Source organism: Parastagonospora nodorum (assembly GCF_000146915.1).
Source record: "Parastagonospora nodorum SN15 chromosome Unknown scaffold_4, whole genome shotgun sequence".
Taxonomy (NCBI): Eukaryota; Fungi; Ascomycota; class Dothideomycetes; order Pleosporales; family Phaeosphaeriaceae; genus Parastagonospora; species Parastagonospora nodorum.
The window spans coordinates 278,789-300,123 of record NW_001884552.1 but is presented as its reverse complement, the minus strand read 5'-3'; the positions used below and the strand labels follow the sequence as shown (position 1 = coordinate 300,123).

General features: G+C 53.1%; 7 protein-coding genes across 7 annotated transcripts; 5 read left to right on the top strand and 2 right to left on the bottom strand.

The window, feature by feature from the left end:
* Positions 1-463: 463 nt before the first annotated feature.
* On the top strand, positions 464-4,026 carry SNOG_02689 (hypothetical protein; the record flags this gene model as incomplete). Its single annotated transcript, XM_001793236.1, has 3 exons — positions 464-1,723; positions 1,774-3,564; positions 3,685-4,026. The coding sequence occupies 3 exons, from the start codon at positions 464-466 to the stop codon at positions 4,024-4,026; spliced, it is 3,393 nt and encodes a 1,130-aa protein (XP_001793288.1).
* A 268-nt stretch (positions 4,027-4,294) lies between these two features.
* On the bottom strand, positions 4,295-5,356 carry SNOG_02688 (hypothetical protein; the record flags this gene model as incomplete). The annotated part of the gene is made up of 1 exon (XM_001793235.1): positions 4,295-5,356. One exon carries the CDS (start codon positions 5,354-5,356, stop codon positions 4,295-4,297), a length of 1,062 nt encoding a protein of 353 aa, XP_001793287.1.
* Positions 5,357-5,995: 639 nt separating this feature from the next.
* SNOG_02687 (hypothetical protein) lies at positions 5,996-6,987 on the bottom strand. The gene is made up of 3 exons (XM_001793234.1): positions 6,862-6,987; positions 6,477-6,812; positions 5,996-6,426 (listed from the first exon to the last, which is right to left on the bottom strand). Exons 1-3 carry the CDS (start codon positions 6,923-6,925, stop codon positions 6,158-6,160), a joined length of 669 nt encoding a protein of 222 aa, XP_001793286.1. The 5' UTR covers positions 6,926-6,987; the 3' UTR covers positions 5,996-6,157.
* A 1,913-nt stretch (positions 6,988-8,900) lies between these two features.
* SNOG_02686 (hypothetical protein) lies at positions 8,901-11,263 on the top strand (the record flags this gene model as incomplete). Its single annotated transcript, XM_001793233.1, has 5 exons — positions 8,901-9,173; positions 9,227-9,937; positions 9,994-10,096; positions 10,147-10,608; positions 10,660-11,263. 5 exons carry the CDS (start codon positions 8,901-8,903, stop codon positions 11,187-11,189), a joined length of 2,079 nt encoding a protein of 692 aa, XP_001793285.1. The 3' UTR covers positions 11,190-11,263.
* Positions 11,264-11,499: 236 nt separating this feature from the next.
* Positions 11,500-12,737, top strand: SNOG_02685 (hypothetical protein; the record flags this gene model as incomplete). The annotated part of the gene is made up of 3 exons (XM_001793232.1): positions 11,500-11,537; positions 11,703-11,782; positions 11,833-12,737. 3 exons carry the CDS (start codon positions 11,500-11,502, stop codon positions 12,735-12,737), a joined length of 1,023 nt encoding a protein of 340 aa, XP_001793284.1.
* An 85-nt stretch (positions 12,738-12,822) lies between these two features.
* On the top strand, positions 12,823-13,474 carry SNOG_02684 (hypothetical protein; the record flags this gene model as incomplete). Its single annotated transcript, XM_001793231.1, has 2 exons — positions 12,823-13,094; positions 13,315-13,474. The coding sequence occupies 2 exons, from the start codon at positions 12,823-12,825 to the stop codon at positions 13,472-13,474; spliced, it is 432 nt and encodes a 143-aa protein (XP_001793283.1).
* Positions 13,475-13,848: 374 nt separating this feature from the next.
* Positions 13,849-20,966, top strand: SNOG_02683 (hypothetical protein; the record flags this gene model as incomplete). The annotated part of the gene is made up of 2 exons (XM_001793230.1): positions 13,849-14,412; positions 14,493-20,966. 2 exons carry the CDS (start codon positions 13,849-13,851, stop codon positions 20,964-20,966), a joined length of 7,038 nt encoding a protein of 2,345 aa, XP_001793282.1.
* Between the last annotated feature and the right edge of the window lie 369 nt (positions 20,967-21,335).

The window sequence follows — 21,335 nt, the reverse complement described above, 5'->3', positions numbered from 1 at the left end:
GGACGACCCGCTAGAGCTGAAAGACGGCCCGCCACAGCCAGCGTCCGTTCGCCGGGGTGTCTCTACCACCGCATCTCACCACGACAATGTTATATCTTTACACGAAGTTGAGCCAGTATGCGTCAGGCTTGAACATCTTACTGTATCCGTCGATGAATCACCAAACGCCATAGCTAGACTGTTGGCGAAGAAGAAGACGCCACCAAGCCACAGCCATGCCAAAACAATACTCGACGATATATCGGCGGAAATGCCAAGTGGGACGCTCACTGCCATTATCGGAGGAAGTGGCAGTGGTAAAACGTCCTTGCTGAATCAGATGAGTGGGCGCATGCAGGGCAAGCGACTGTCATGCTCTGGTCGAACGTATTTCAATAAGAGCAATGACCCTTCCCGGATACGGAGCGCATATGTCATCCAACAGGACATTTTACTGCCGACACTGACGGTGCGTGAGACGTTGATGTATGCTGCGCAGCTGCGACTGCCATCATCTGTTAGCCAAGCAGAGAGAAAGCAGCTTGTGGAGGAGGTCATCCTCGAATTGAGTTTGAAGGAAGCTGCGGATACTCGGATCGGCAACCATGCGCACAAAGGCTGCAGTGGAGGAGAGAAAAGGAGGACAAGCATAGGTGTCCAACTCTTGTCAAATCCAAGTTTGCTATGGCTGGATGAGCCTACCACGGGCTTGGACTCCACCAGCGCTTATCAGGTCATCAAAACCCTGCAAAATCTTGCTAGAAGAGGACGAACGATTATTGTCACCATCCATCAGCCGCGTTCCGAGATCTTTGGCCTCTTCGACAATGTTATTCTCTTGACCAGAGGCAGCCCAGCATACGCTGGTAGTGCGAAAGACTGTCTCCCCTATTTCGCACAGCTTGGACATGAGATGCCGCCTTTCACAAACCCAGCAGAGTACTTGATAGACCTTGTCAGTATCGACAGTAGAAATGAGGAGGCAGAGGCAGCAGCAGAGCACCGCGTCAACCACATCAAGAACGCATGGAGAGAGCACCTGAGCAAAATCGCCAACGAGAAGGATGAATTAGGCTCAAATGCTGCGACCGGCTCTGTGTCGCAGTCGCACGCGAAAAGAGTACAAAAAACTTCGCTTGTGCAGCAGATCCGCGTGTTGACCGCACGAACATGGATAGTGACAATTCGAGATCCCATGGGAATGTTCGGCAGTCTCCTGGAAGCAGTTGCGATGGCTATCATCACCGGCTGGATCTTTCTCAACGTCGATGGATCTTTGTCTGGCATCCGTTCCCGCCAAGGTGCGCTTTATAATGCAGCGGCACTTCAAGGCTACCTTATTCTACTGTACGAAACTTACCGGCTCACTACTGATATTCAACTTTTCGACGAGGAAAGACGCCAAGGCGTGGTCAGCATACCTGCATTCCTCATCTCAAGGAGACTGGCTCGTCTGTTTATCGAAGATATCCCGGTTCCGCTCATATTCTCCATCATTTACTACTTCATGTGCGGTTTCCGTGCAGATGGAGGGCAGTTTCTCACCTTCTTCAGTGTCGTGCTGTTGTTGCAATACATCTCGGTCTGCTTTGCAATGACCTGTATAGCGGTCTCGAGGAACTTTGCCGGAGCCAGTTTGGTTGCAAATTTGGCGTACACACTGCAATCAATGGGCTGTGGATTCTTCATCCAGTCTAATACGATTCCTATCTATGTTCGGTGGACCAAATGGACATGCTACTTGGTAAGTCTAGCTCCTGCATTGTTGCGATCATTGGCTAATTGCATGACCAGTTCTACGCGTTCGGTGCCCTTGCTTCAAACGAGTTTACCGGGCGTTTTTACGACTGTCCGCTTGAAGGTGGCGAATCGAACCCTGCGTGCAAAGAGTACACTGGAGAGTTCATCCTAGACTCTCTTGGTTTCCCGGATGATTGGGTCTGGAGACCTATCCTTGCTCTTTTGGGCTATGTCATCGCTTTCTACCTTGGAGCAGGTGTGATCCTGAAGTTCTGGAGCGCAGAAATAGTCATGGCACGAGCAAGACCGTCGAACATGGACGCATCTGCTGGCAAAGAGAAGATGGCTGAGCCTGCTCCTGGCGATGTAAGGACGGTCACGATTCGCCTTGACGATTTCGCTTTGGACGTCGAGAAGCGCGCACTTCGCAAAAACTTCACCAAGACCATCCTCAAGCCTCTCACTGCTGACTTCCGCCCTGGATCCCTCAACGTTATTATGGGGCCATCGGGTTCTGGAAAAACTTCCCTGCTGAACGGTATGGCTGGTCGACTCAAGGACGATCTGTCGACTAGATACAAGAAGTCTGGAGCAATGACCTTCAATGGTGCAGAACCATCTCAGGACGTCATCCACTCAATCTGCTCCTTTGTCACACAAGATGATGATGCTCTTCTGGCGTCACTGACAGTTCGCGAGACTCTCCGATATGCAGCGGGTCTTCGTTTGCCAAAGTGGATGTCAAAACAGCAGAAGAGTCAACGGGCTGAAGAGATTCTGTTGAAGATGGGACTTAAGGACTGTGCTGACAACTTGATTGGAAACGACCTTATCAAGGGTATCAGTGGTGGCGAGAAGCGCCGAGTCACCATTGCTGTCCAAATCCTCACTGAGCCATGCGTGCTGCTGCTTGATGAGCCTTTGTCGGGGTTGGACGCCTTCACGGCCCTTTCCATCGTTGACGTGCTTCGCGGTCTAGCTCACGAAGGCCGCACACTGGTTGTGACCATCCATCAACCCAGGTCGGATTTGTTCACGAATTTTGGCAACGTTCTTCTCCTAGCTCGTGGTGGTCATCCAATCTACGCAGGCCCTGCAGGTGACATGTTACCTCACTTCGCTGCTCAAGGCTACGAATGTCCCCGTCACATAAACCCCGCGGATTTCGCTCTCGATCTCATCACCGTTGACCTGCAGCACGAAGCTCGTGAGGCAGCCAGTCGGGCTAAAGTGCGGAAGCTTATCGAATCGTGGAACTCAGACATGTTCCGCGCTGCACGTATGGGCTCAATCGCAACTCCAGCGGAACTAGGGAGTTTAGCACGAGAGCCAACCTCCTTCATATCGGCATACTCTATTCTCATCAGGCGCATGGCGAGAAACATGTTCCGCCAACCCGACATCATGATCGCGAGAGTTATGCAAGTGGTCGGAATGGGCATTGTCCTTGCGCTATATTTTGCGCCGCTCAAGAACGACTACTTTGCTGTCCAGAACAGGATGGGTTTCCTCATCGAGATTGCTCCGTTGTACTTCGTCGGCATGCTCAACAACATTGCCGTATATCCTGTCGAGAGGGACGTTTTCTATCGCGACTTCGATGATCGCATCTATGGTGTTGAAGCATTCTTCATGACATACATATCGCTCACAACTCCCTTCGAGATCATCAGCTGTATCGTCTTCTCCCTTCTCGCAGTTCTTGCTTGTGGCTTGGAACGCAATGCGTCGACATTCTTTATCATTACCTACAACGCCTTCTGCATTGTCAGCTGCGGTGAAAGCCTCGGTATCGCTTTCAACACGCTCTTCACACACACCGGCTTCTCGGTCAACTCCATGTCCGTCTTTCTTAGTGTTGCGCAAGTCATGGGTAAGTACATTAGTAGTTTCTCTTCATAGTGGCAAACACTAACACAGAAGATAGGTGGTATTATCTCCCTTAACATCCCGAGCTTCCTTCAGGCCTTCAATCACTTGTCTCCGGTCAAGTGGGCGATCGGCAACATGGCCGTATACACTATGCGGGGTGTCGAGTTCACATGCGAAGACTGGCAACGCATCAACGGTCGATGCCCGATATCCACAGGCGAGCAAGTTCTCGACCTGTATAAGCTTAACGTCAAGCCAGAGGGTTACATCATGGCATTGGGCATATGTGCAATATCTTACCGCTTCCTAGCGTATGTAGTGCTGAAGGTGGTGAAAGAGCGGTGGGTAGGCAGGATGTGGAAGAAGCTAGGTGGAGGGAAGAAGAGGGAGAGTGTAGTGCAGCCCTCGACTCAAATCTCAGAGTCGACCGTATGAAATAGGGGCACTCAAAATAATAACCTGAACAGACACATGTCTTCTTTCACATCATATGTGGGGTAAGACTTGCATTGCGAACATAACGATGTTACGAACTTTATCTATAGATCCAATTACAACAAACCTTCGAACCCAAGATTTATCCTTGGTGTACGTGTGTTGGAAGAAGGAGACTTGAGTGGCTTGAATAGGCAAGATACAAAGTACTAGAACCCCAAAACAGAAACATTTGAACGATTTCCGAGCTAACCTGCCTTTTTCAGCCTCAAATACGATGACACCAGAGATGAAGACTCTGCCCGTTCTCCCGGTTCCTCGTGTTGTCCCATCCAGCATCCCCCATCGTCAAGACCCTGCTGACAGCATCGTTGAACTTGAAAGTCTGGCCCTTCTCCCACATACCATTACCAAGTTCGATGCACTCCGTAATCGCCATATTCTCACACTCATCTTCGGGCTTGTTGTCGTTCAAGACTTTGATGACGCGGTTCAACCCAGTCGAGCTGGAGAACCCGAGCGGCTCGACCTGGAACTGCGCGCCGGGACTGAGCCAGGGACATACGTTGCCTTTGATGTGGATGGCAATGGTGTGCTCGGCAGGCTCGATCATAGTGACGCCCGGAGGAATGCCGCCAGCGATCTGCGTCGGGTCTTGCTGTTCAGGTTGCGCAGTGAAGCCCATGTTGCCGTCGTGGACCATGGGTGCAGGGCGAGTATGCATCGTGTTTCCACCCATAATACCCATACCCATTCCCATGCCCATGCCCATCATCCCCGGCATGCCCATACCCATCATCCCAGGCATGCCACCACCCATCCCCATAGCCGGTACGTTCCCAAACGCCAATCCCCCACCATTCCACAACGGCTGCGCCGGCATAAACGGCGGCACCACACCCGCCATCGCACCAGGCGGCGGCGGCGGAAACGGCACGCCGCCTGCGGCATGCAAACCAAAGCCTATACCACCTTCAGCGCCAGGCATAAAGTTTCCCGCACGGATGGGAGCAAGCGGGCCCTGCATGCCGTGCGCCATACCAAACATGGCGGGATCCATGGTGCCGCAGTGCGGAAAGAAGGGTTGTGGGAACGCACCTATGCCGACGCCTACTCCAAAGGGGGGGGCGAACGCGGGAGCACCGATACCGACGCCAATTGGCGGGCCGTAGATGGGGGCTTGTTGGTGGTGCTGTTCGACGACGACGTGAGGGCCGCCCTGTTGGGGGGGAGGGGCGCCGGCGGGAGGGGCGTTGTGAGGGTGTGGAGGAGGGTCGCGGTTGATGTTGGGGTTGTTGGCGATGTTGGCGAGCCAAGGACCGCCAGACATTGGGGAAGGGGGAGCGAGTGGGTGTTGGAAGAGCGAGAGATCTGTCTTATGACTTGGAAAAGCTTGTGCAAGGCCGGAATGGATGCAGTGCAGACTCAAGGGCTTTGAAAGAATGAAGAAGATGTACGATGGCAAGAATGCAAGAGAACTTGGGCGAGAGCGACTTATAGTCGTGTGCTGGTGGTGGAGAAGCGTTCGACATGGCTGCGATGCGTGAAGTTCGTGGTGTTGGTATGAGACGTGCTGTTGCGATCAGCCTGAGTTCACGCAATGCAGCTGTAACGAGACTGACCATTGACCTCGAAAAGTGAAGCGTGTGGTGATGTTTGAGAAACCAACACGAAGGTCGCCACCCGCTCAGCAAGAGCAAACGATCAGCGCCAGCGCTTAAGTTAATCTAGGCGTGAAGACATAAAATATCAAGGTACTGGTAGCAGTAAGGATGCTTGTGACATCGAAGCAGTGGTATCTGTTGCCTGAATTTCAAAGCTGCGCGTTGAAATGCTAGCAGACAGCCTTGATGGTCGTAAGTTGTTTGAAGTGCCATTCGCTTGGATAAAGTGACACATTCACATTGGAGCTTCCTGCATGTGATGTTATGAGCATGATCACAGCAAGCGAGCAACGTCGAAGGCATATGTGAAGACACAAAAAGTGCGTGGGGGCGCTGTCCTTGAAGTGATATTTACAGTTGAAGTATAAGCCTCGAAAAGTGATGTCTAAAAGCTGCCGCTGAAGTGATGGTCCTCAAGAACATCGAGATGAGAAGAGAAAGCTCCGGGGCCAAGACTAGATCTATACCTAGTATGTCGCGACCTTGGGTCCCGGCACAACGTAGCTCTTGAAGTTGCTGTAGATGTTTGCCGTGTACCCGCTGTCTGTTGATTTGACGTGTCCCGGAATCTTGACGACGGGGCTCGGGGAGCCAGATCCTCCACCAGTGACCTTGAGCTGTGCGCAAGACAGATAGAACTGAGGTGGCGATCCAGGGTTGTGGATACCGAGCTGCTCGATGCGGAGAAGGTACTCTCCAGCAGGGATCTGGCTAGGAATTGTGACAGAGTAGGTGGCTATGTAACATTAGTATTTTTTGAGCATGTCTATACCATGGCGTACATACAGCTCAAGTCCCACTTAGCTTGTCCAGAGGAGAAGTCGGGACCAATCTCCTTGATCTTGAACCAGTCGCCGGAGCCATCCGCTGATGCGGCGCTGGAAACTTTGCTCATGTAGAAGGCGACTGGGCCTTGGTGGTAAACAGCCTGGTCTGCCGTGAAGGAAACCGAAGAGCCAGCAGCGACGGATACGACACCGGTGGATGATCCGCTCGCGCCGTTAACGTTGCATCGCAGGGCATTGTCGGTAAGCACTGTGACAGGGCTGTTGTTCGGAACAGGTCTGATGTTCTGGAAAAGAGAGCCCTTAGCTCCATTCGCAGTGAGCACCTGGAAAATGTCTATCATCTGTCAGTCCTGAAGTGTTGGGATAGAGTTGCCTCGACATACAGTGGGCCTGGGCAACCTGGCCGAGAGCCGCAAGGACAACGGTGGCGACAGCAGTGGTCTTCATATTGATTTTGGTGAGTATCGAAGTTGGGTAGTCTTAGAAGGTTGCTGAAGGTTGTTGTGTAGAATACGAAACGCAACCAGGAGCTTATATACTTCACCCTCCTGATTCAGCAACCTCGAGGCGCCGATGCTCCCATATTACAATGCCTAAAACATTGGATCACATACTGAGAACTCACCGTTGATTGGGTCGTGCACGACCTCGAGATGAAATCAACGTCACTGTGCTGGCGCCATAGGGTAGCCATGCCGGCAAAGGAGCCGGATCCCGAATGGTCCTTGGTGCAAGCTTTACCGGTGGATGCAAATTAGATGGCGTCTGGAAACGAGGCTGCGACCAAGGGAACGATGCTGGTGGGTACCCGCGGATTCTGGTAGGGCATCCAATATCGCAAAGTAAAATGTTTACCTTTGCCGAGTGTCGTTTCTGGGGTGGAGAGAGTCCCCGACCAATGGTTTTACAGCTACCCATGCTCGACAAGGTGGCAGGTGGTTGTGGGTCTTGGAGAAATTGGTTTTGGCGAATAGTGGAAACTGGTCACGCTTCGACTAGATTAATATGTGGGGTAATATCGCAAATTGAATGAAAGTCGACTAGAGCAGAGCACTGAGTCGTAGAAACAGAAAGGAAGACGGAGCACCACTTCTCTATACCCGATCTGAATAGTGGCCGTCGCCTAGGAGATCTTGAGACATTGCGAATGCTCGGTGCCAACCTAGAATCGACAAGTTTAGGTTATTAGCGTACGGGAAGTAGGACCGGGTTTTCGACATATTGCATCTAAGCGCCTCGTGGCAAACGATAAGTGAGACGAAACGAAAAGCTGGTCCGGAAGAAAAAGGTTGCGGTGATGATTGTGTAACCCTCGAGGCCCACCTGAAGAGATGAGCGTTTCAAAACATCGTCTGGTGGTGGTACCACCATGCAGTCGTGCACCAAACAGGCTTTGCATTTCGTCCTCCCACACAGTCCGACAGTTTCGGCGTTGACAGTGCATGTTTTCGGTATTTCTTGCTTGTGTTATTGAACACAAGTGTATTTGCGGCGCGAATGCGGTCGAGGAAGGTTCGCTACTACACGTTGTCAACTACGACAAGAAGTACACAGGGGCATACGATCACTGAAACGATGCACATAAGCCCGAGGCTTTGATTGCGACGGCAAGACCATGTGTGTAGCTTCAGGCTGTTGGATGAGCTGCTACCTGTTGCAACCTGGTTGTTTTCGGTCGCAGTTAATCGCGTGCGGTACCTGCATCGGGAGCGTTGCCTGCTGGTGACATAATGCGTATTTGCGCAAACAGTCACTGATTCATGTAAATAGCTCTGAGCAATCCATGAAACATCTTGAGCGGTGGTCGTTGAGGCAAAAACGTAGCACGTATGCCCTAGGTATGGAAAAGCCACAGACGCGCGACAGGACTCAAGTCCAGCGAGGTACAAATAATGTTCTATGAGCGCATAGCCAAGACAGGACGTTTAGAATAACCTCTCAAGGCCAAGGCGATGGTTCTGAACTTTGTTGAAGCTGTCAGACGGCCCTTCCTTCGGTGACGGGAAGGCGCCGTGTGGCATTGCGCCTTCGGCAGTCGGCGGCAAATGGCAGCTTTATACAAACACTCCAAACAGTTTTCGGGAACCTTGGAAGGCGGGGTATCGTCCCGTGACTTGCCCAACAACACAAACCTTCACGGTTGTAAGCTTCCGCTAGGATACAAGTAGTAAGTCCTTGCGTTTGCCACATCGGGAGGTCCTTGCGATTGTCACCCAAGCAGTATGTCCTTGCGGTGGCCACACAGAGCAGAGATACAGCCCCACTTTCTTATCAGAGCAGTAGACCGTTGGACATCCTCGAATCCACATTAGGTAACTAATGTGAGATCTTAGAGGGCCTATAAAACATTTTGAGGAGCTACGTCTCTACTCTTGAAGTCTTCCCGAAGTTACAATTTTAGCCTTTTGCAGATTTCGTGAACATGTCGACGGAACTGGCTAACAACGCCGCGCCGCGTACCGCGAAAACTTTGCCTGCGCATCCTCTTGCTCCTCTTTCGGCTGCAGAACTTCAGACGGCGGCCTCTATCATCAAGGCTTCGTGGCCTGCACATACGGACCTGCACTTCAAAGTTGTGACATTAGAGGAGCCATCAAAGTCTGAGGTCTTGAAATATCTTGAGGCAGAACATGGCAATAAACCCCTCCCTTCAGTCTCGAGGAAGGCTTTCGTAAATTACTACATCAGGAACACAGTATGCAAACGCGGAACCGAATGCCCAAAATTTCCTTGCTGATGCCATCCCAGAGTAAGTTTCACGAGGCCATTGTCAACTTGACATCTGGTCGCGTTGAACGCAACGTCCTTCTGGGACCCTTTGTTCACGCCAATGGAGATGGTGAGGAGATTGTCGCCATCGAGAAGATCGCTCTCGCGGACGAGAAGGTCAAAGCCGAGATCGCAAAATTGGAATTACCCGAAGGCACAGTTGTAATCAGCGACCCATGGATTTACGGATCTGATGGCATTGGTGATGAGGAACGCTTGTACCAGTGCTTCCTCTACCTCCGAGACCCGAACAACTCCTCTGAAGCAGACTCATGCCACTATGCAATGCCCTTGCCAATCTCCCCCGTTGTCAGCACTGCAACCATGAAGGTCATCCGAGTGGACATTTTGCCAACGGGGGCCGACAATACCATCAAGCCAATCGAAAAATACAAGATTCAGCCACCTAATGAGTACATCCCGGAAGCACAAACACTCAGAACCGACCTTAAGCCTCTCAACGTCATCCAGCCTGAAGGAGCCAGCTTCAAGGTTCAACAGGAAGGTACATCTAGCGTCTTGTCGTGGCAGAAATGGAACTTCAGGGTTGGTTTCAACCAGCGTGAGGGTATGGTGCTTTACGATGTGCGGTACGATGACCGACCGCTGTTCTACCGACTGAGTTTGAGCGACATGAACATCCCATATGCCGATCCTCGTCAGCCATACTGTAGGAAGAGCGCATTCGATGTTTGTGAATCCTTGCCACCGTCTCTTATAGTATAAGGTGGCTGACTGAATACTAGCTTGGAGATGCCGGAGCAGGTATCATGGCGAACGACCTGAAATTGGGATGCGATTGTTTAGGCTCGATCTACTATCTTAGTGCTGTCCTCTCGGACGATAAGGGTGAGTTTCTTGGGAATTGTCACGTCGCAAACTGCTAATAAAGCCTACAGGTGGCGTTCTCAATATGCCCAACGTCGTTTGCATACACGAGCAAGACGCTGGTATTGGCTGGAAACACACCAACTACCGTACTGGACGAGCAGCAGTCGTTCGGTCACGAGAGCTCGTCCTTCAGTCGATCATCACAGTTTCCAATTACGAATACATTCTGGCTTTCGTATTCAACCAAGCGGGAGAGGTCACATACGAGATCCGTGCAACTGGCATTCTCAGCACTCAGCCGATAGATGAGGGCATAGAAGTACCCTGGGGTACGGTTGTACACCCTGGTGTACTTGCAGTGCACCACCAGCACATCTTCAGTTTGCGTGTCGATCCCATGATCGACGGCTACGAAAACCGCTTGGTTTATGACGAAGCTTTTCCAATGGAGCGATCGGAATTTAACCCTCATGGAACAGGATACTATGTCCAGGAGACGATCGTTGACCAATCTGGCGGTTATGATACAGGTTGGTTGTGACTCGCTGTAGAATTTAGCATTTGCTGACAGTCTCTAAAAGCCTGTGAAAACAACCGCACTTTCAAGATCCAAAATCCGAACGTAAAGAACCCGATCAACGGCAAGCCAGTCGCATACAAGATTCAGGCGCCGCCATTCCAGAAGATCCTCTCGGATAAGGACAGCTTTAACTACAAGCGTGCCGAGTTCTCAGACCACAACGTATACGTCGTGAAGCACCGAGACGGCGAGCTATACGCAGGAGGCCTCTACACAAACCAATCTCGAGGAGGCACAGGAGTTCGATCATGGGCAGAGAGAAACGAGAACGTCAAGGACACCGACTTTGTCCTCTATGTTCAGGCGGGCATCAATCACGTTCCCCGGATCGAAGATTTCCCGGTTATGCCATGTGAGATTTTGAAGATCCACATGAAGCCGGTAAACTTTTTCGACAAGAACCCTGCGTTGGATGTACCGCCGAGCGATCAGGCCTTCAACAAGAGCACATTGCTCAGTGAGCAGCACAAGCAGCCTGTTGTCACAGCAACTGTGGGAGAGGATGGGACTTGTTGCGCACCAAAATTGTAGGGCATCGAGCACATGAGTAACGCGGAGTGAACACCATTGCTAAGGCAGAAGTCAATTCCATCATTAAGAAACACAGAGAAATGTCACAACTCTGGTCAAGACGGTATAATTCAAGAATGAGCACCCGGCGGCCGGCAAATTCGTTTTGCCCCGGCCTTTTCGTGACGAGAAGAGGCAAAGAAGGTATCCTGTATATATTCAAGGATTTTCTAACAAATTTAGACAGAGTATCCTATGGCTGCGTATACATTCAGGCTCCCATAAGCTCATTTAATAAGTGCACCTCTAGAGATTGTCAGCTCAAAGTCGTATGTGCATAGCGGGCGCGAATCTTGCCGGCGCCATGTGGTGAGACTAAGATAAGTGCCCACGTGATGCCGTGGGTGACGCGCCAAGCTTTATCGCGTGCCCCAGCCCGTGTCCATTGTTGCTTGCGACCTCAAAGCTTCAAAGAACATTCCGTTGGCTTCTCACCACCGCTCATTCACGACTTCTACTTTTCTCATTCCACAGCAGTGACACTGCATCAGCCGTCGACATGGCGCCTAACGATAAAGCGGGCCGCGTTGTATTCATCGGAAATATTCCTTATGGTAGGTGAGCTTGTCTCCAACAAAGTCGCACTGCTAATCAGCAATCGCAGGCGGCACGGAAGAACTCATCATTGAGACACTCGGTCGCGTAGGGCAAGTCAACAACTTCCGCTTAGTCTACGACAAAGAGACTGGGCGCCCAAAAGGCTTTGGCTTCGCAGAATTCGCCGACGCCGACGCAGCAGCTTCCGCCGTGCGCAACCTGAATGACCACGAGATCATGGGCAGGAAACTACGAGTTGACTGGTCCAACGACAACGGTGCAGGCGACAACGCGCCCTCAAACCAGCCTCAGAACCCTCCCCAGAATCAGGGCGCATACCCACCGATGAACGGACAGGCGCCAGAGCCAGTGCAAGCTCCTCAGTCGAGCGCACTGCCACCTCTGCCTCCAGGCATTGACTTGCCACCGAACCTTACGTGTCCCGATGCCATCTCGCGCACGCTCTCCACTCTGCCCACTCCACAGCTGCTGGACATCCTCTCCCAGATGAAGGGTCTTGTCATGACAGACCCAGCGAAGGCCACAGAGCTTCTACGACAAGCGCCGCAGCTCGCATACGCCATATTTCAGTCGCTCCTTCTGCTCGAACTCGTAGACCCGCGAACGCTTGGCTCGCTCGTTGAGACGGCCACCGCAGCTCCAGCCCCGATCGCACAAGCTCCGCCGATGCAGCAACAGGCACCGCCCGTCGCTCGGCCCCCCGTCAACTATGCTGCTCCTTACCCTCAGCAAGTTCCTACTCCACAACCGCCAGCACATGTACCACAGCCATATGCTCAGCCTCCGCCCGTACAACAACCACCACAGGCACAAACCCCGGCTATGGAACAACAGGCCATGTTTGCCCAGATCCTTGCTCTCACGAATGAACAGATCGCCGCCTTGCCTCCTGATCACCGCAACCAGATTTTGCAGATTCGCAACACCCTTTTGTCTGGAGGCCGGCCTTAGCTAGGTCCTCGAGGCCTGGATGACATGCCAAACAACTGGTAACGTCATCGTCAGGACGAAGGAATTTCTCAGATCTACCGAGATAATGCTGCGGAGCGTATCTGACCGCAGTCGACAGCCTCCAAACATCATATCTCAGGAGGTGACAAATCTGATATTGCGAGCCCTGAAGTTCGAGAGGCGCACGCACAAGATACATTATTTGCACCGGGCTTTGTTGGCCGTGGATTTGATTGGCTCAGACGAGTACCCTGATGCCCATAGAATCACGGACGATTCATTGAGTGTGGAGTCCGATGACAGCTCTGAAGATTCGGATGACGACGGCTATCGATCTCATGATAGGCACCCTCCAAGGTTACATCCTTGTAGGAATGCTAGGTAAGGGTTGTGCAGTGGAATGCTCCAACGATTCATATAACCCAGTTTTTGCCACGCAGCTGTCGCATGGCACTACTCAAAATATACCATAAATTCCGTCAAACTTTTTTCTAGTTACAACAATGCCGTGAAGTATCTAAGGGCCGGGCCCACCCGTAAATCTATGACTGGGATCTTGGACCCTGAATGGCCCCAGGAAGCCCCAGAAATACTGGGACGTGTCACAATCAGCCATTGTGAACATGTCGACGACCACAAAACTCAAGGCAGATAACGCGGAAATGGTCGCAAAATCCGACATGCAGCTCGACAAGGATAGCAAACGCGAAGATCGTCGGAGGCACCTCGGTGATTGATTGGCCCAGCCTCCAGCTGGCGTGGGACTTGGCCCCCTGTCGATGAGCTGTTGTTCCGTCGCTTGTTTGGACGAGACGGAAAGTCAGCTACCTTCACCACACCAACGCTCTTGATACGGCCGGTGAGAGGGCTTGCGTCTGCTGGCGTCTTTTTGCATTGCGCGCATACTTTCCTTGCTACACTGCATCACACTACTGTACATTTAATCCCACTACGACATGACGAAGTGACGATTCCATCTAACTTGGGCATCGTCTGCAGCGATCTACCCCAGTACATCCACGCTCAGAACCCAACTCATTTGCGCCCATCGCAGTGCCAGCAATACACATAATACCACCGCCCCCTCGCCCACCCCGATCAATCGAGCACCATGTGGAGCAGATTTACGGGCAAAAGCGACAGCGGCTCGTCCGCCCCAAAAGATAAAGACGAAGAAAGTCGCCGCCAACGAACTAGCGACTCCACGCGTTCCAAGCGCGACAGAGATGCCGACACGAGATCTGTTGTCTCATCCACATCCACCCGAAAGCCGTCCCGTCGCGAACCTGCGCCTTCCTCGATTGCATCCTTCGCGACTGCCTTCGACGACATGCCAAGAGCCCGAGGAAGCGACGACCTGTACGATGACCCGCGAGATGAGCGCTACTCGTACAGGCGCGAGGACCGGCCCTCCAGCTATGCCGAGTCATCGGCATCAACAATGAAACGCGAACGATCGCGCAGCCGAGAGCGCGACGACAAGGACAAGAACAAGAAAAAGAGCAAAGACAAGGACGTAAAAGGCTGGAAGCGACCATCCACGCGTTCGTCCCGTTCAGGAAGCTTGTCGCAGGTGGGTGGCTACAAGAGCGACATTGTCGAGAGCCCCAAGCAACCCACGCGAAGCTTCAGCGGCCAGATTGGGAGCGAGGGCTTCTCGCAGTTCCCAGGCCAGGCAGGTGCGCCCCTCATGTCGGGCGCACTGCCAGCACCACATACACACCCTCACACTCAGGCATTGATAGCCACGTACAGGCTCAATTCCCTGGACAATACCCTGCCCAGTTCACCTCCAGTGCTCTGCCTGGTGGCAATCAGTTTGGCGCGGCTGCCGAAATGTACAAGGATAATGGCCAGAGTGTTCATCAACAGCCAGGTGTGAGGCCACAGCCGCCGTCAGTCATTATTGGCCAAGACACACCACATCTCACCTCCGCTGCTGCGCAGCCCAATCCCGTTGCCGATACTGGATCTGGTGCTGCTGCAGACTTCTACGGTGGCAACACGGGCAAGCCTTCGTCGAAGCCACCTCGACCATCTTCAATGCCAGGTGCCTTCTTCGAGGAAGATTCTGCACCTGCAAAACCACCACGACCCTCTTCCAAGCCGCAAAAACCAGCAAAGCCCTCCAAGTTCGGCTCTGCTGCGACTCTGGCTGGTGGAGCAGCTTTGGGATATGCCATGGGCAACGGCTCATCCAGCAACCACCAGTCCGGTGCTTACAGCAGCTCTTCCAGCAACTACCAGTCGACTTCTTACACAAACGCCAATTCGGGCTATTCCGCCTCCATATATAATCAGAGTGTGAAACCTTCAAGCTCGGCCACTGGCGGCAGCAGCCACATCCCCACCTATTCTCAAGCCATGGAGGGAATGCCTCCTCCGAAACCACCTCGTCCCGGCAAGCCCGAAAAGCATTCATCGAGCAGCAACGTGGGACTGTATGCGACGGCAGGAGCCGCTGGGCTTGCAGCATATGGTCTCCACCAACACAACTCGCACTCAGGCTCGCACGCTCAGTCGCATGTCCACTCACACGACCATTTGCACAATCATTCCACCTCGATACCCGGCGCCTTCCCAGGCAGCAACTACAACAATGGTACACACTCCTCATCCGCCCACTACGCTAATGGCGACATGGCGCAGCAGCATCAGCATACTGGGCCTGTGTCCCGCTTTGTTGACTGGTGGAAGGACTACGAAGACGTCCAGAAGATGGAGGAATACACCGAATACATTGGTGTGTGCAAGTACTGTTTTGATCCACGGTCTTCTGTCTTGGACGCACCTCGCAAGCATCACTACGGCCGCCGGCGATCTAGCGAAAACATGCGACGATCTAGTGAATACACGCGGCCTTCCGGCGGCATTGAGAAGCAGTCTCGATATTCCTTGAAGGAGAAAAAATCATACAGCTCCTTCTCCTCAGGAGACGAGAGGCGGAAGAAGACGAACAGCAATGCTGCTGGATGGGTCGCAGCAGGACTGGGAGGCATTGGTTTGGCCAAGGCAGGCAAAGCCGTACTAGGCACGCGCCGCGATGATTTTGACGACACTTACAGCATCAAATCAGGTCGAGACAACCGTTCAAGGATATCTGGCCTGTCCGGCCGTAGTCGAAGCCGTTCTCGCAACCGCAAAGATTACAGCTACGGTGGATCCGAGATTCGCCGCCGCAGTCGCTCCCGCGATCGAATGTCACAAATGTCCGTAGGTGTGACCAACGACAAGAAGGACTACAAAATTGGTCGTCGACACTCGCGTTCTCGCTCACGCTCACGAGACCGCAAATCTGGTTTCGGTACAGCACTCGGCGTGGGTCTGGCAGGCGCTGCGCTAGGTGCTGCCGTCAATAAAAGCCGGAGGAGTCGTAGTCGGTCTAAGTCACCGAGGAAGGCTATCACGTATCATCGGCGAGACAGTAGTGATGATGAACGTCGACGAAAGTCACAGCAGCTGCGGCGCAAAGCTTCGCGAAGTTCGACCTCTGGCGCCTCCGTCATTGATATCTCGCAGAATCAATCCACACAAGGTGGCTTTTTAGGTGGTTTCTTCACCGCCCCTCCACCAAAGATCAAGCGGAAGAAGTCCATAACTGCATCGCGCAAGAAGAAATCTAAGGGCTTCTTCAACTTTAGCAATGCGTCTTCGTCGTCATCATCTGATTCCGAGATGGCTTTTGGTACAGGCTACGTACAGAGAAAACGACGATCGTCACCGAAGAGACGTCCGTCGTCGCCAAAGAGACGCCCATCATCTCCCAAGCGACGCAACTCAGAAGAACGTCTCAAGGCCACACTAGCAGGTTTAGGTGCGACTGCTGCGGCAATCGCGGCGGCCAAGGCTCGCCGACGCCATCAGGGCGACGTTGTGGCGGTCAAGGAGAACAGGCTTTCGCGGAAGAGTAGCGATCGACTCAGACCAGCCTCCCGTTATGGAGATGATGAATGGGAGGATCTGCCTGACGACGATACCTCTGACTCCTCCGACAACGCTGGATTGGTCTATGGCGACTACGATTGGCGAAAGGGCAAGAGTCAGGAATCGCTTGCCTCGAACGGCTCAGGTACGAACAAGTGGAGCTGGCGATGGGGATTCGGTGGGCAGAAGAAGAGACGATCCTCTGAGAATCTCTACGATAGTATCGCCAACACCTCCTTTATCGGCCCTGCTACAGGAGGCGCTGCGGGCGCCATCACTGGAGCAGCTATCGGAACCAAGTTGGGTCGCCATGACAGTGAATCAAGCAGCGCCTATACTCTACAGACAGTATACCCTGTTGCTTCCAACGATCCAACAACTTTCGATGCCAGACGCATAAGCTCCGTTCCAACACCTCAGCCTATGATCACATCTGGTCCTGGTTCTATTAGCATACAACAGCCTCAGCCAATGCATCAGGTGCCAGGGGCAATGTACTCTACACAGGCGCCATCTCAATCTGGTTATTCTGCTCCGGTCGGCCCACCCGTCTTCTCCCAGGCGCCAGGTCTGGGTCCCTTCCCGACACAGTACCAGTCACAGAACATCACCATTCAGGCTGCTCAACCATCTATGCATCCTCCTCTCCCTCGCCGCGCCAACTCGTCGCCTATTCAAACATCCTCCTGGAAGCAGAACGCAGCCATTGCTGGGATAGCTGCAGCAGCTGGAGGTGCTGCGATTGCTGCTGCGAAGAGTCACGATCGTCGAACCAGCTCCCCGAGTAATGTTCGATTTAGTCTGACTAGGGAGCAGGCTGATAAGGCTGAACGCGAACATCGCGAAGAGCAAGACCGTCGCGATGAGGACGACCGCCACCATCGTGAACAGTTGAGGCTCGAAGAAGAAGCTCGTAGGGATGAGGAAGATCGCCGCCGCCGCGAGCAGCAGGCGCGAGATGATGAAGCCCGCCGCGCGGAAGAAATTCGCAGAGAACAGCTTCACCAAGATGAAGTGGCGCATCGAGAAGAAGAGCGTCGCCGTTCCGAATTGCTCCGCCAGCAAGAAGAAGCGCGCAGCTACATGGAAGCCGAACGTCTCGCCAGAATAGAAACCGAGCGCCTTTCCGATGACCGACGTCGCCAGCAAGATGAGATGCGAGCACGGGAAGCTCGTGAAGCTCGCGAGATAGATGAGCAAAATCGTCGAGAACGTGAAAACCGTGCAGAAGCTCTACGCATAGCTGATCGTGAAGCTGAAGCCGAACGCATTCGAAACGAGCGCCGCGACTCCGATCGTATTGAAGCTTCAAGGCGTAATATTGAATTTCGAGACCAGGCCGAGTTTGATCGCCTTGAACGCGAGGCCCAGGAGTACTCAAGCCGAAACCGTCCTGACAGAGACCAACGGAAGCTTGAACAACAAAGGACTGGAAGCTCTGTGAGCTCTGTCGCCACCGATGTTCGCCGCAAGGAAAAGGAGCTTGAAGAGCGGGAACGCGAGGTGATGCAACATGACGCACGCAAGTCTACTGTTGCAAGCGCAGTTGCAGCTGGTGCAGCCGCGGCCATCACAAGCGCGGCGATCTCTTCGTACAAGGACAAGGGCAAGGAGAAGGCCAAGGAAAAGGAGAAAGACAAGAACCGGGAACGTGAGCGGGAACGAGGACGCCGCCGCGACTCTTCTTCAACGGTGCAGACTGTCGTGCCAAGCAGCGTCAAAACTTCCGAGCCATCAAGAGTCAGCACAGTCGAGCCTAACAAGACCAAGCCAGTTGCTCCTAGCAGCGTCATCCCCAGCAGCGTCATGACTTATAAGCCGAGCAATCTTCAACAGGACTATGCCGATGACGATATCTACGACCCCAACCTTTTCAAGAAGGAGTCCGCGCGAGACGTGCTTAGGGACTGGGAAGAGAGGTACAATGGGCCGCAAGTGAGCCAAGCCGAATTCTTCGCGCCCAAAGAGCTTCTGCAAAACGACAACCTGCCCAAGGTCCGCCCCATCGATCCTAACGAGGGCGCTACCAATTTCACCATAGTTGAAGCCCATGATGAACCAGCCACCAAGCCTTCGATAACGCCTCCTTACCCGGCGCCGTACTCTTTCGTTGCTACGCGAGATGGGAAGCCAGCCCAACAACAACCATGGGCTGTGCCTGCTTTTAACCTAATTATGCCTACTCCTCCAGGAAGCAGAGCGCCCTCCGTTCGAGGTCCTCCATCACCTGCCATCGAGCCTGTGCCGATGCCGACCCCTAGGCGTGTGCCGATGCCAGATGATGCGAACAAAGCCAGGTCAAGGGTAAGCTGGGGCGAGAACCAGTTCCACCATTTCGAAGTTCCGACTCCAGAGTCATTTCGGGAGCAATTCGTCTCTGACGGTGATATGACCGCTCGGGATAAGCAGCAGGCACGCCAAACCGCAACCGTGGTACAGGACTCACCAAAGGCTGACCAGAAGACAACTACGTATCAAGCTTATCGTCCAGAGCAAGTATCCAAAGTTACTCAGCCACCTGAGATTGCACCGAGCACACAGTATATCAGAGATGAGAAAGAGTCCGATTGGGACAACGTAGTCGATGCTTCATCAAAGAAGAGCAAGAAGAAGGAGTCGAAGAAGGCCAAAGCCGCGGCAGCCGCGTTCGCGTCTGGCGTTGCCGCAATGTCCGCGGGTGACTGGGACGATCGGAAACGTGATGCAGCGTCTGTCGTCAGCAACCCATTCTCAGACGTCAACGCTGCGGCTTCTACCATTGCCCCATCCACTATTGCCCCATCGGCTGTCTCCTCGATCCGTTCTTTAAGCAGTGTCTATCAGTCGCCTACCTACGATTCTGCCTCCGATCTTGACCTGCGGAAACTCCCACCTAAGTCCACTAATGGTCCGGGCTTTGTGGAGGGTGAAGTCACATCCAAGGCCACTCCCATGCATGTCCCTGGAAGTTTTGACGAGGTGGCGGACACCAATGATGCTCGCGACAAGCCCGCCGAGGAGGACTGGGACTCGTCGAGCAAGAAGAGCAAGAAGGATAAGAAGAAGTCTAAGAGCACTGACAACATCGTAGTAGCACAGAACACCCCGAAACGAGTCGAGCCGGAGCCCATCCCAGTACGCGAGCCAGCTAAAGAAATTGCTTCTGCTAAGGAAACTTCCTTTGTTAAGGAAACTGCTTCTGCGTCCGAAGCTACATCAAGCAAGAAGGAGAAGAAGAAGAAGTCCAAGGCAGCCAAGCGAGCTAGCGTAGACAGCTGGGAGGAGAGCGACGTCAGTCCGCTTGCTAGCCCAAAGGTCGAGCGCGACCCAAGGGATCTGGAGCCCTCGACAGCCACCTCGTCCATGCAAGGAACAGTCAATGGCGGCAGTTCCTCTCGCTCTGAGAATATAGGCAAGAACGTTGCTGCCGCAGCCATGGCGGGAGGATTTGCAGCTCTTCTCGGTAACTCGATGAAGCAAGATCAAGACCGGATTAATTCCGAGTTTGAACATGCTCGACAAAGCCTGCATTCTTCCGACAATCACAACTCTCGAGAGCCGTCTTTGCCACAGTCTAACGGCACTCGCCAGCTCGATAATGGCGATCGGCCTGTTTCAGGGCCGAGCGCATCTCACGATGAAGACGGTCTCGTGGACGCCAAGACGCCTCGCAGGAAGAAAGAGAAAAGGCACAGCAGTGGCAGATGGTCGCCCACTATCGGCTCACCTCTTAGAACAGAGACGAAGTACGAAGATTACATGGGTCCGTCAAGAGACTTCGACCAACGCTCGTTCGTCGAAGCACCCAAAGTACCCACCACGTCAGCCTTCACGAACGCCCCTGAATCTTTTGGCTCGCGCAATGTGAACGATTCGGGATACCATGCGCCAGATGAACCTCCCAGAAAGGAAATCGCCGACCGAGATTCCGATGAGTTCTTTTCAGCAGGTTCGGATGAAAGAGAGAGGGCGAAGTCACAGGCACGAGAGCTAGAAAGACAGCAACAGTCTCTGCAAAAATCTCCTAGCAACTATGAGGATGACGATCAAAGCACGGTCATCCAGACGGTCCGCTCTCCCGAGAGCAGACGTGATGACGAAACACGTTCAGCTGGATCATCGAAAACAAAATATGAAGATGATATGGTTCGTGAGGAACGAAACGGCAGACACCATGAATCAAAATCGGACAAACTGGAGAGTCGCGAACAGAGTCGTGACCGGACCTACGAGCTTGATGGCGAAGAACGCAAGCGGAGACACCATCGCCGTCGGGAGACCGACGACACCAACGATGACTGGGACACGAGATCAACCTTTTTCTGAAGCCCGTTCAGAAGTCAGTGGCGAGCGAAGACGCAAGCACAGACGGCGGGAAGGGGAAAGAGACGGATCACCTGAAAGTGTGATGCGATCTCGCTCGTCTGCCGCTTCTGAGGCAGGCGATCGACAAGATGAGCATAGGTCTTCTCGACGAAGATCAAAGAGAGATGATGACGACAATGCATCCGTCATCTCCACATCGTCCCGCTATGATGATGATCGCAGCTCCAAGAAGGAGAAAGAGAAGCGTTCAAGCGGGCTGTTCGGATTGTTTAGCAAGTCAAAAGAGAACTTGGCGGAGAGTTCAAGCAAGTCTTTGAAGCCAAGGGAGGATGAGGAACGAATGAGGGCAAACGCCGCAGAAGGAAGCAT

Coding starts and splice junctions, on each gene's coding strand:
- SNOG_02687 (XM_001793234.1), bottom strand. CDS start 6,925: ATGAAGACCACTGCTGTCGCCACCGTTGTCCTTGCGGCTCTCGGCCAG. Junction 6,813..6,861: donor CCAGGTTGCCCAGGCCCACT/GTATGTCGAGGC, acceptor GACAGATGATAG/ACATTTTCCAGGTGCTCACT. Junction 6,427..6,476: donor AGCTAAGTGGGACTTGAGCT/GTATGTACGCCA, acceptor AATGTTACATAG/CCACCTACTCTGTCACAATT.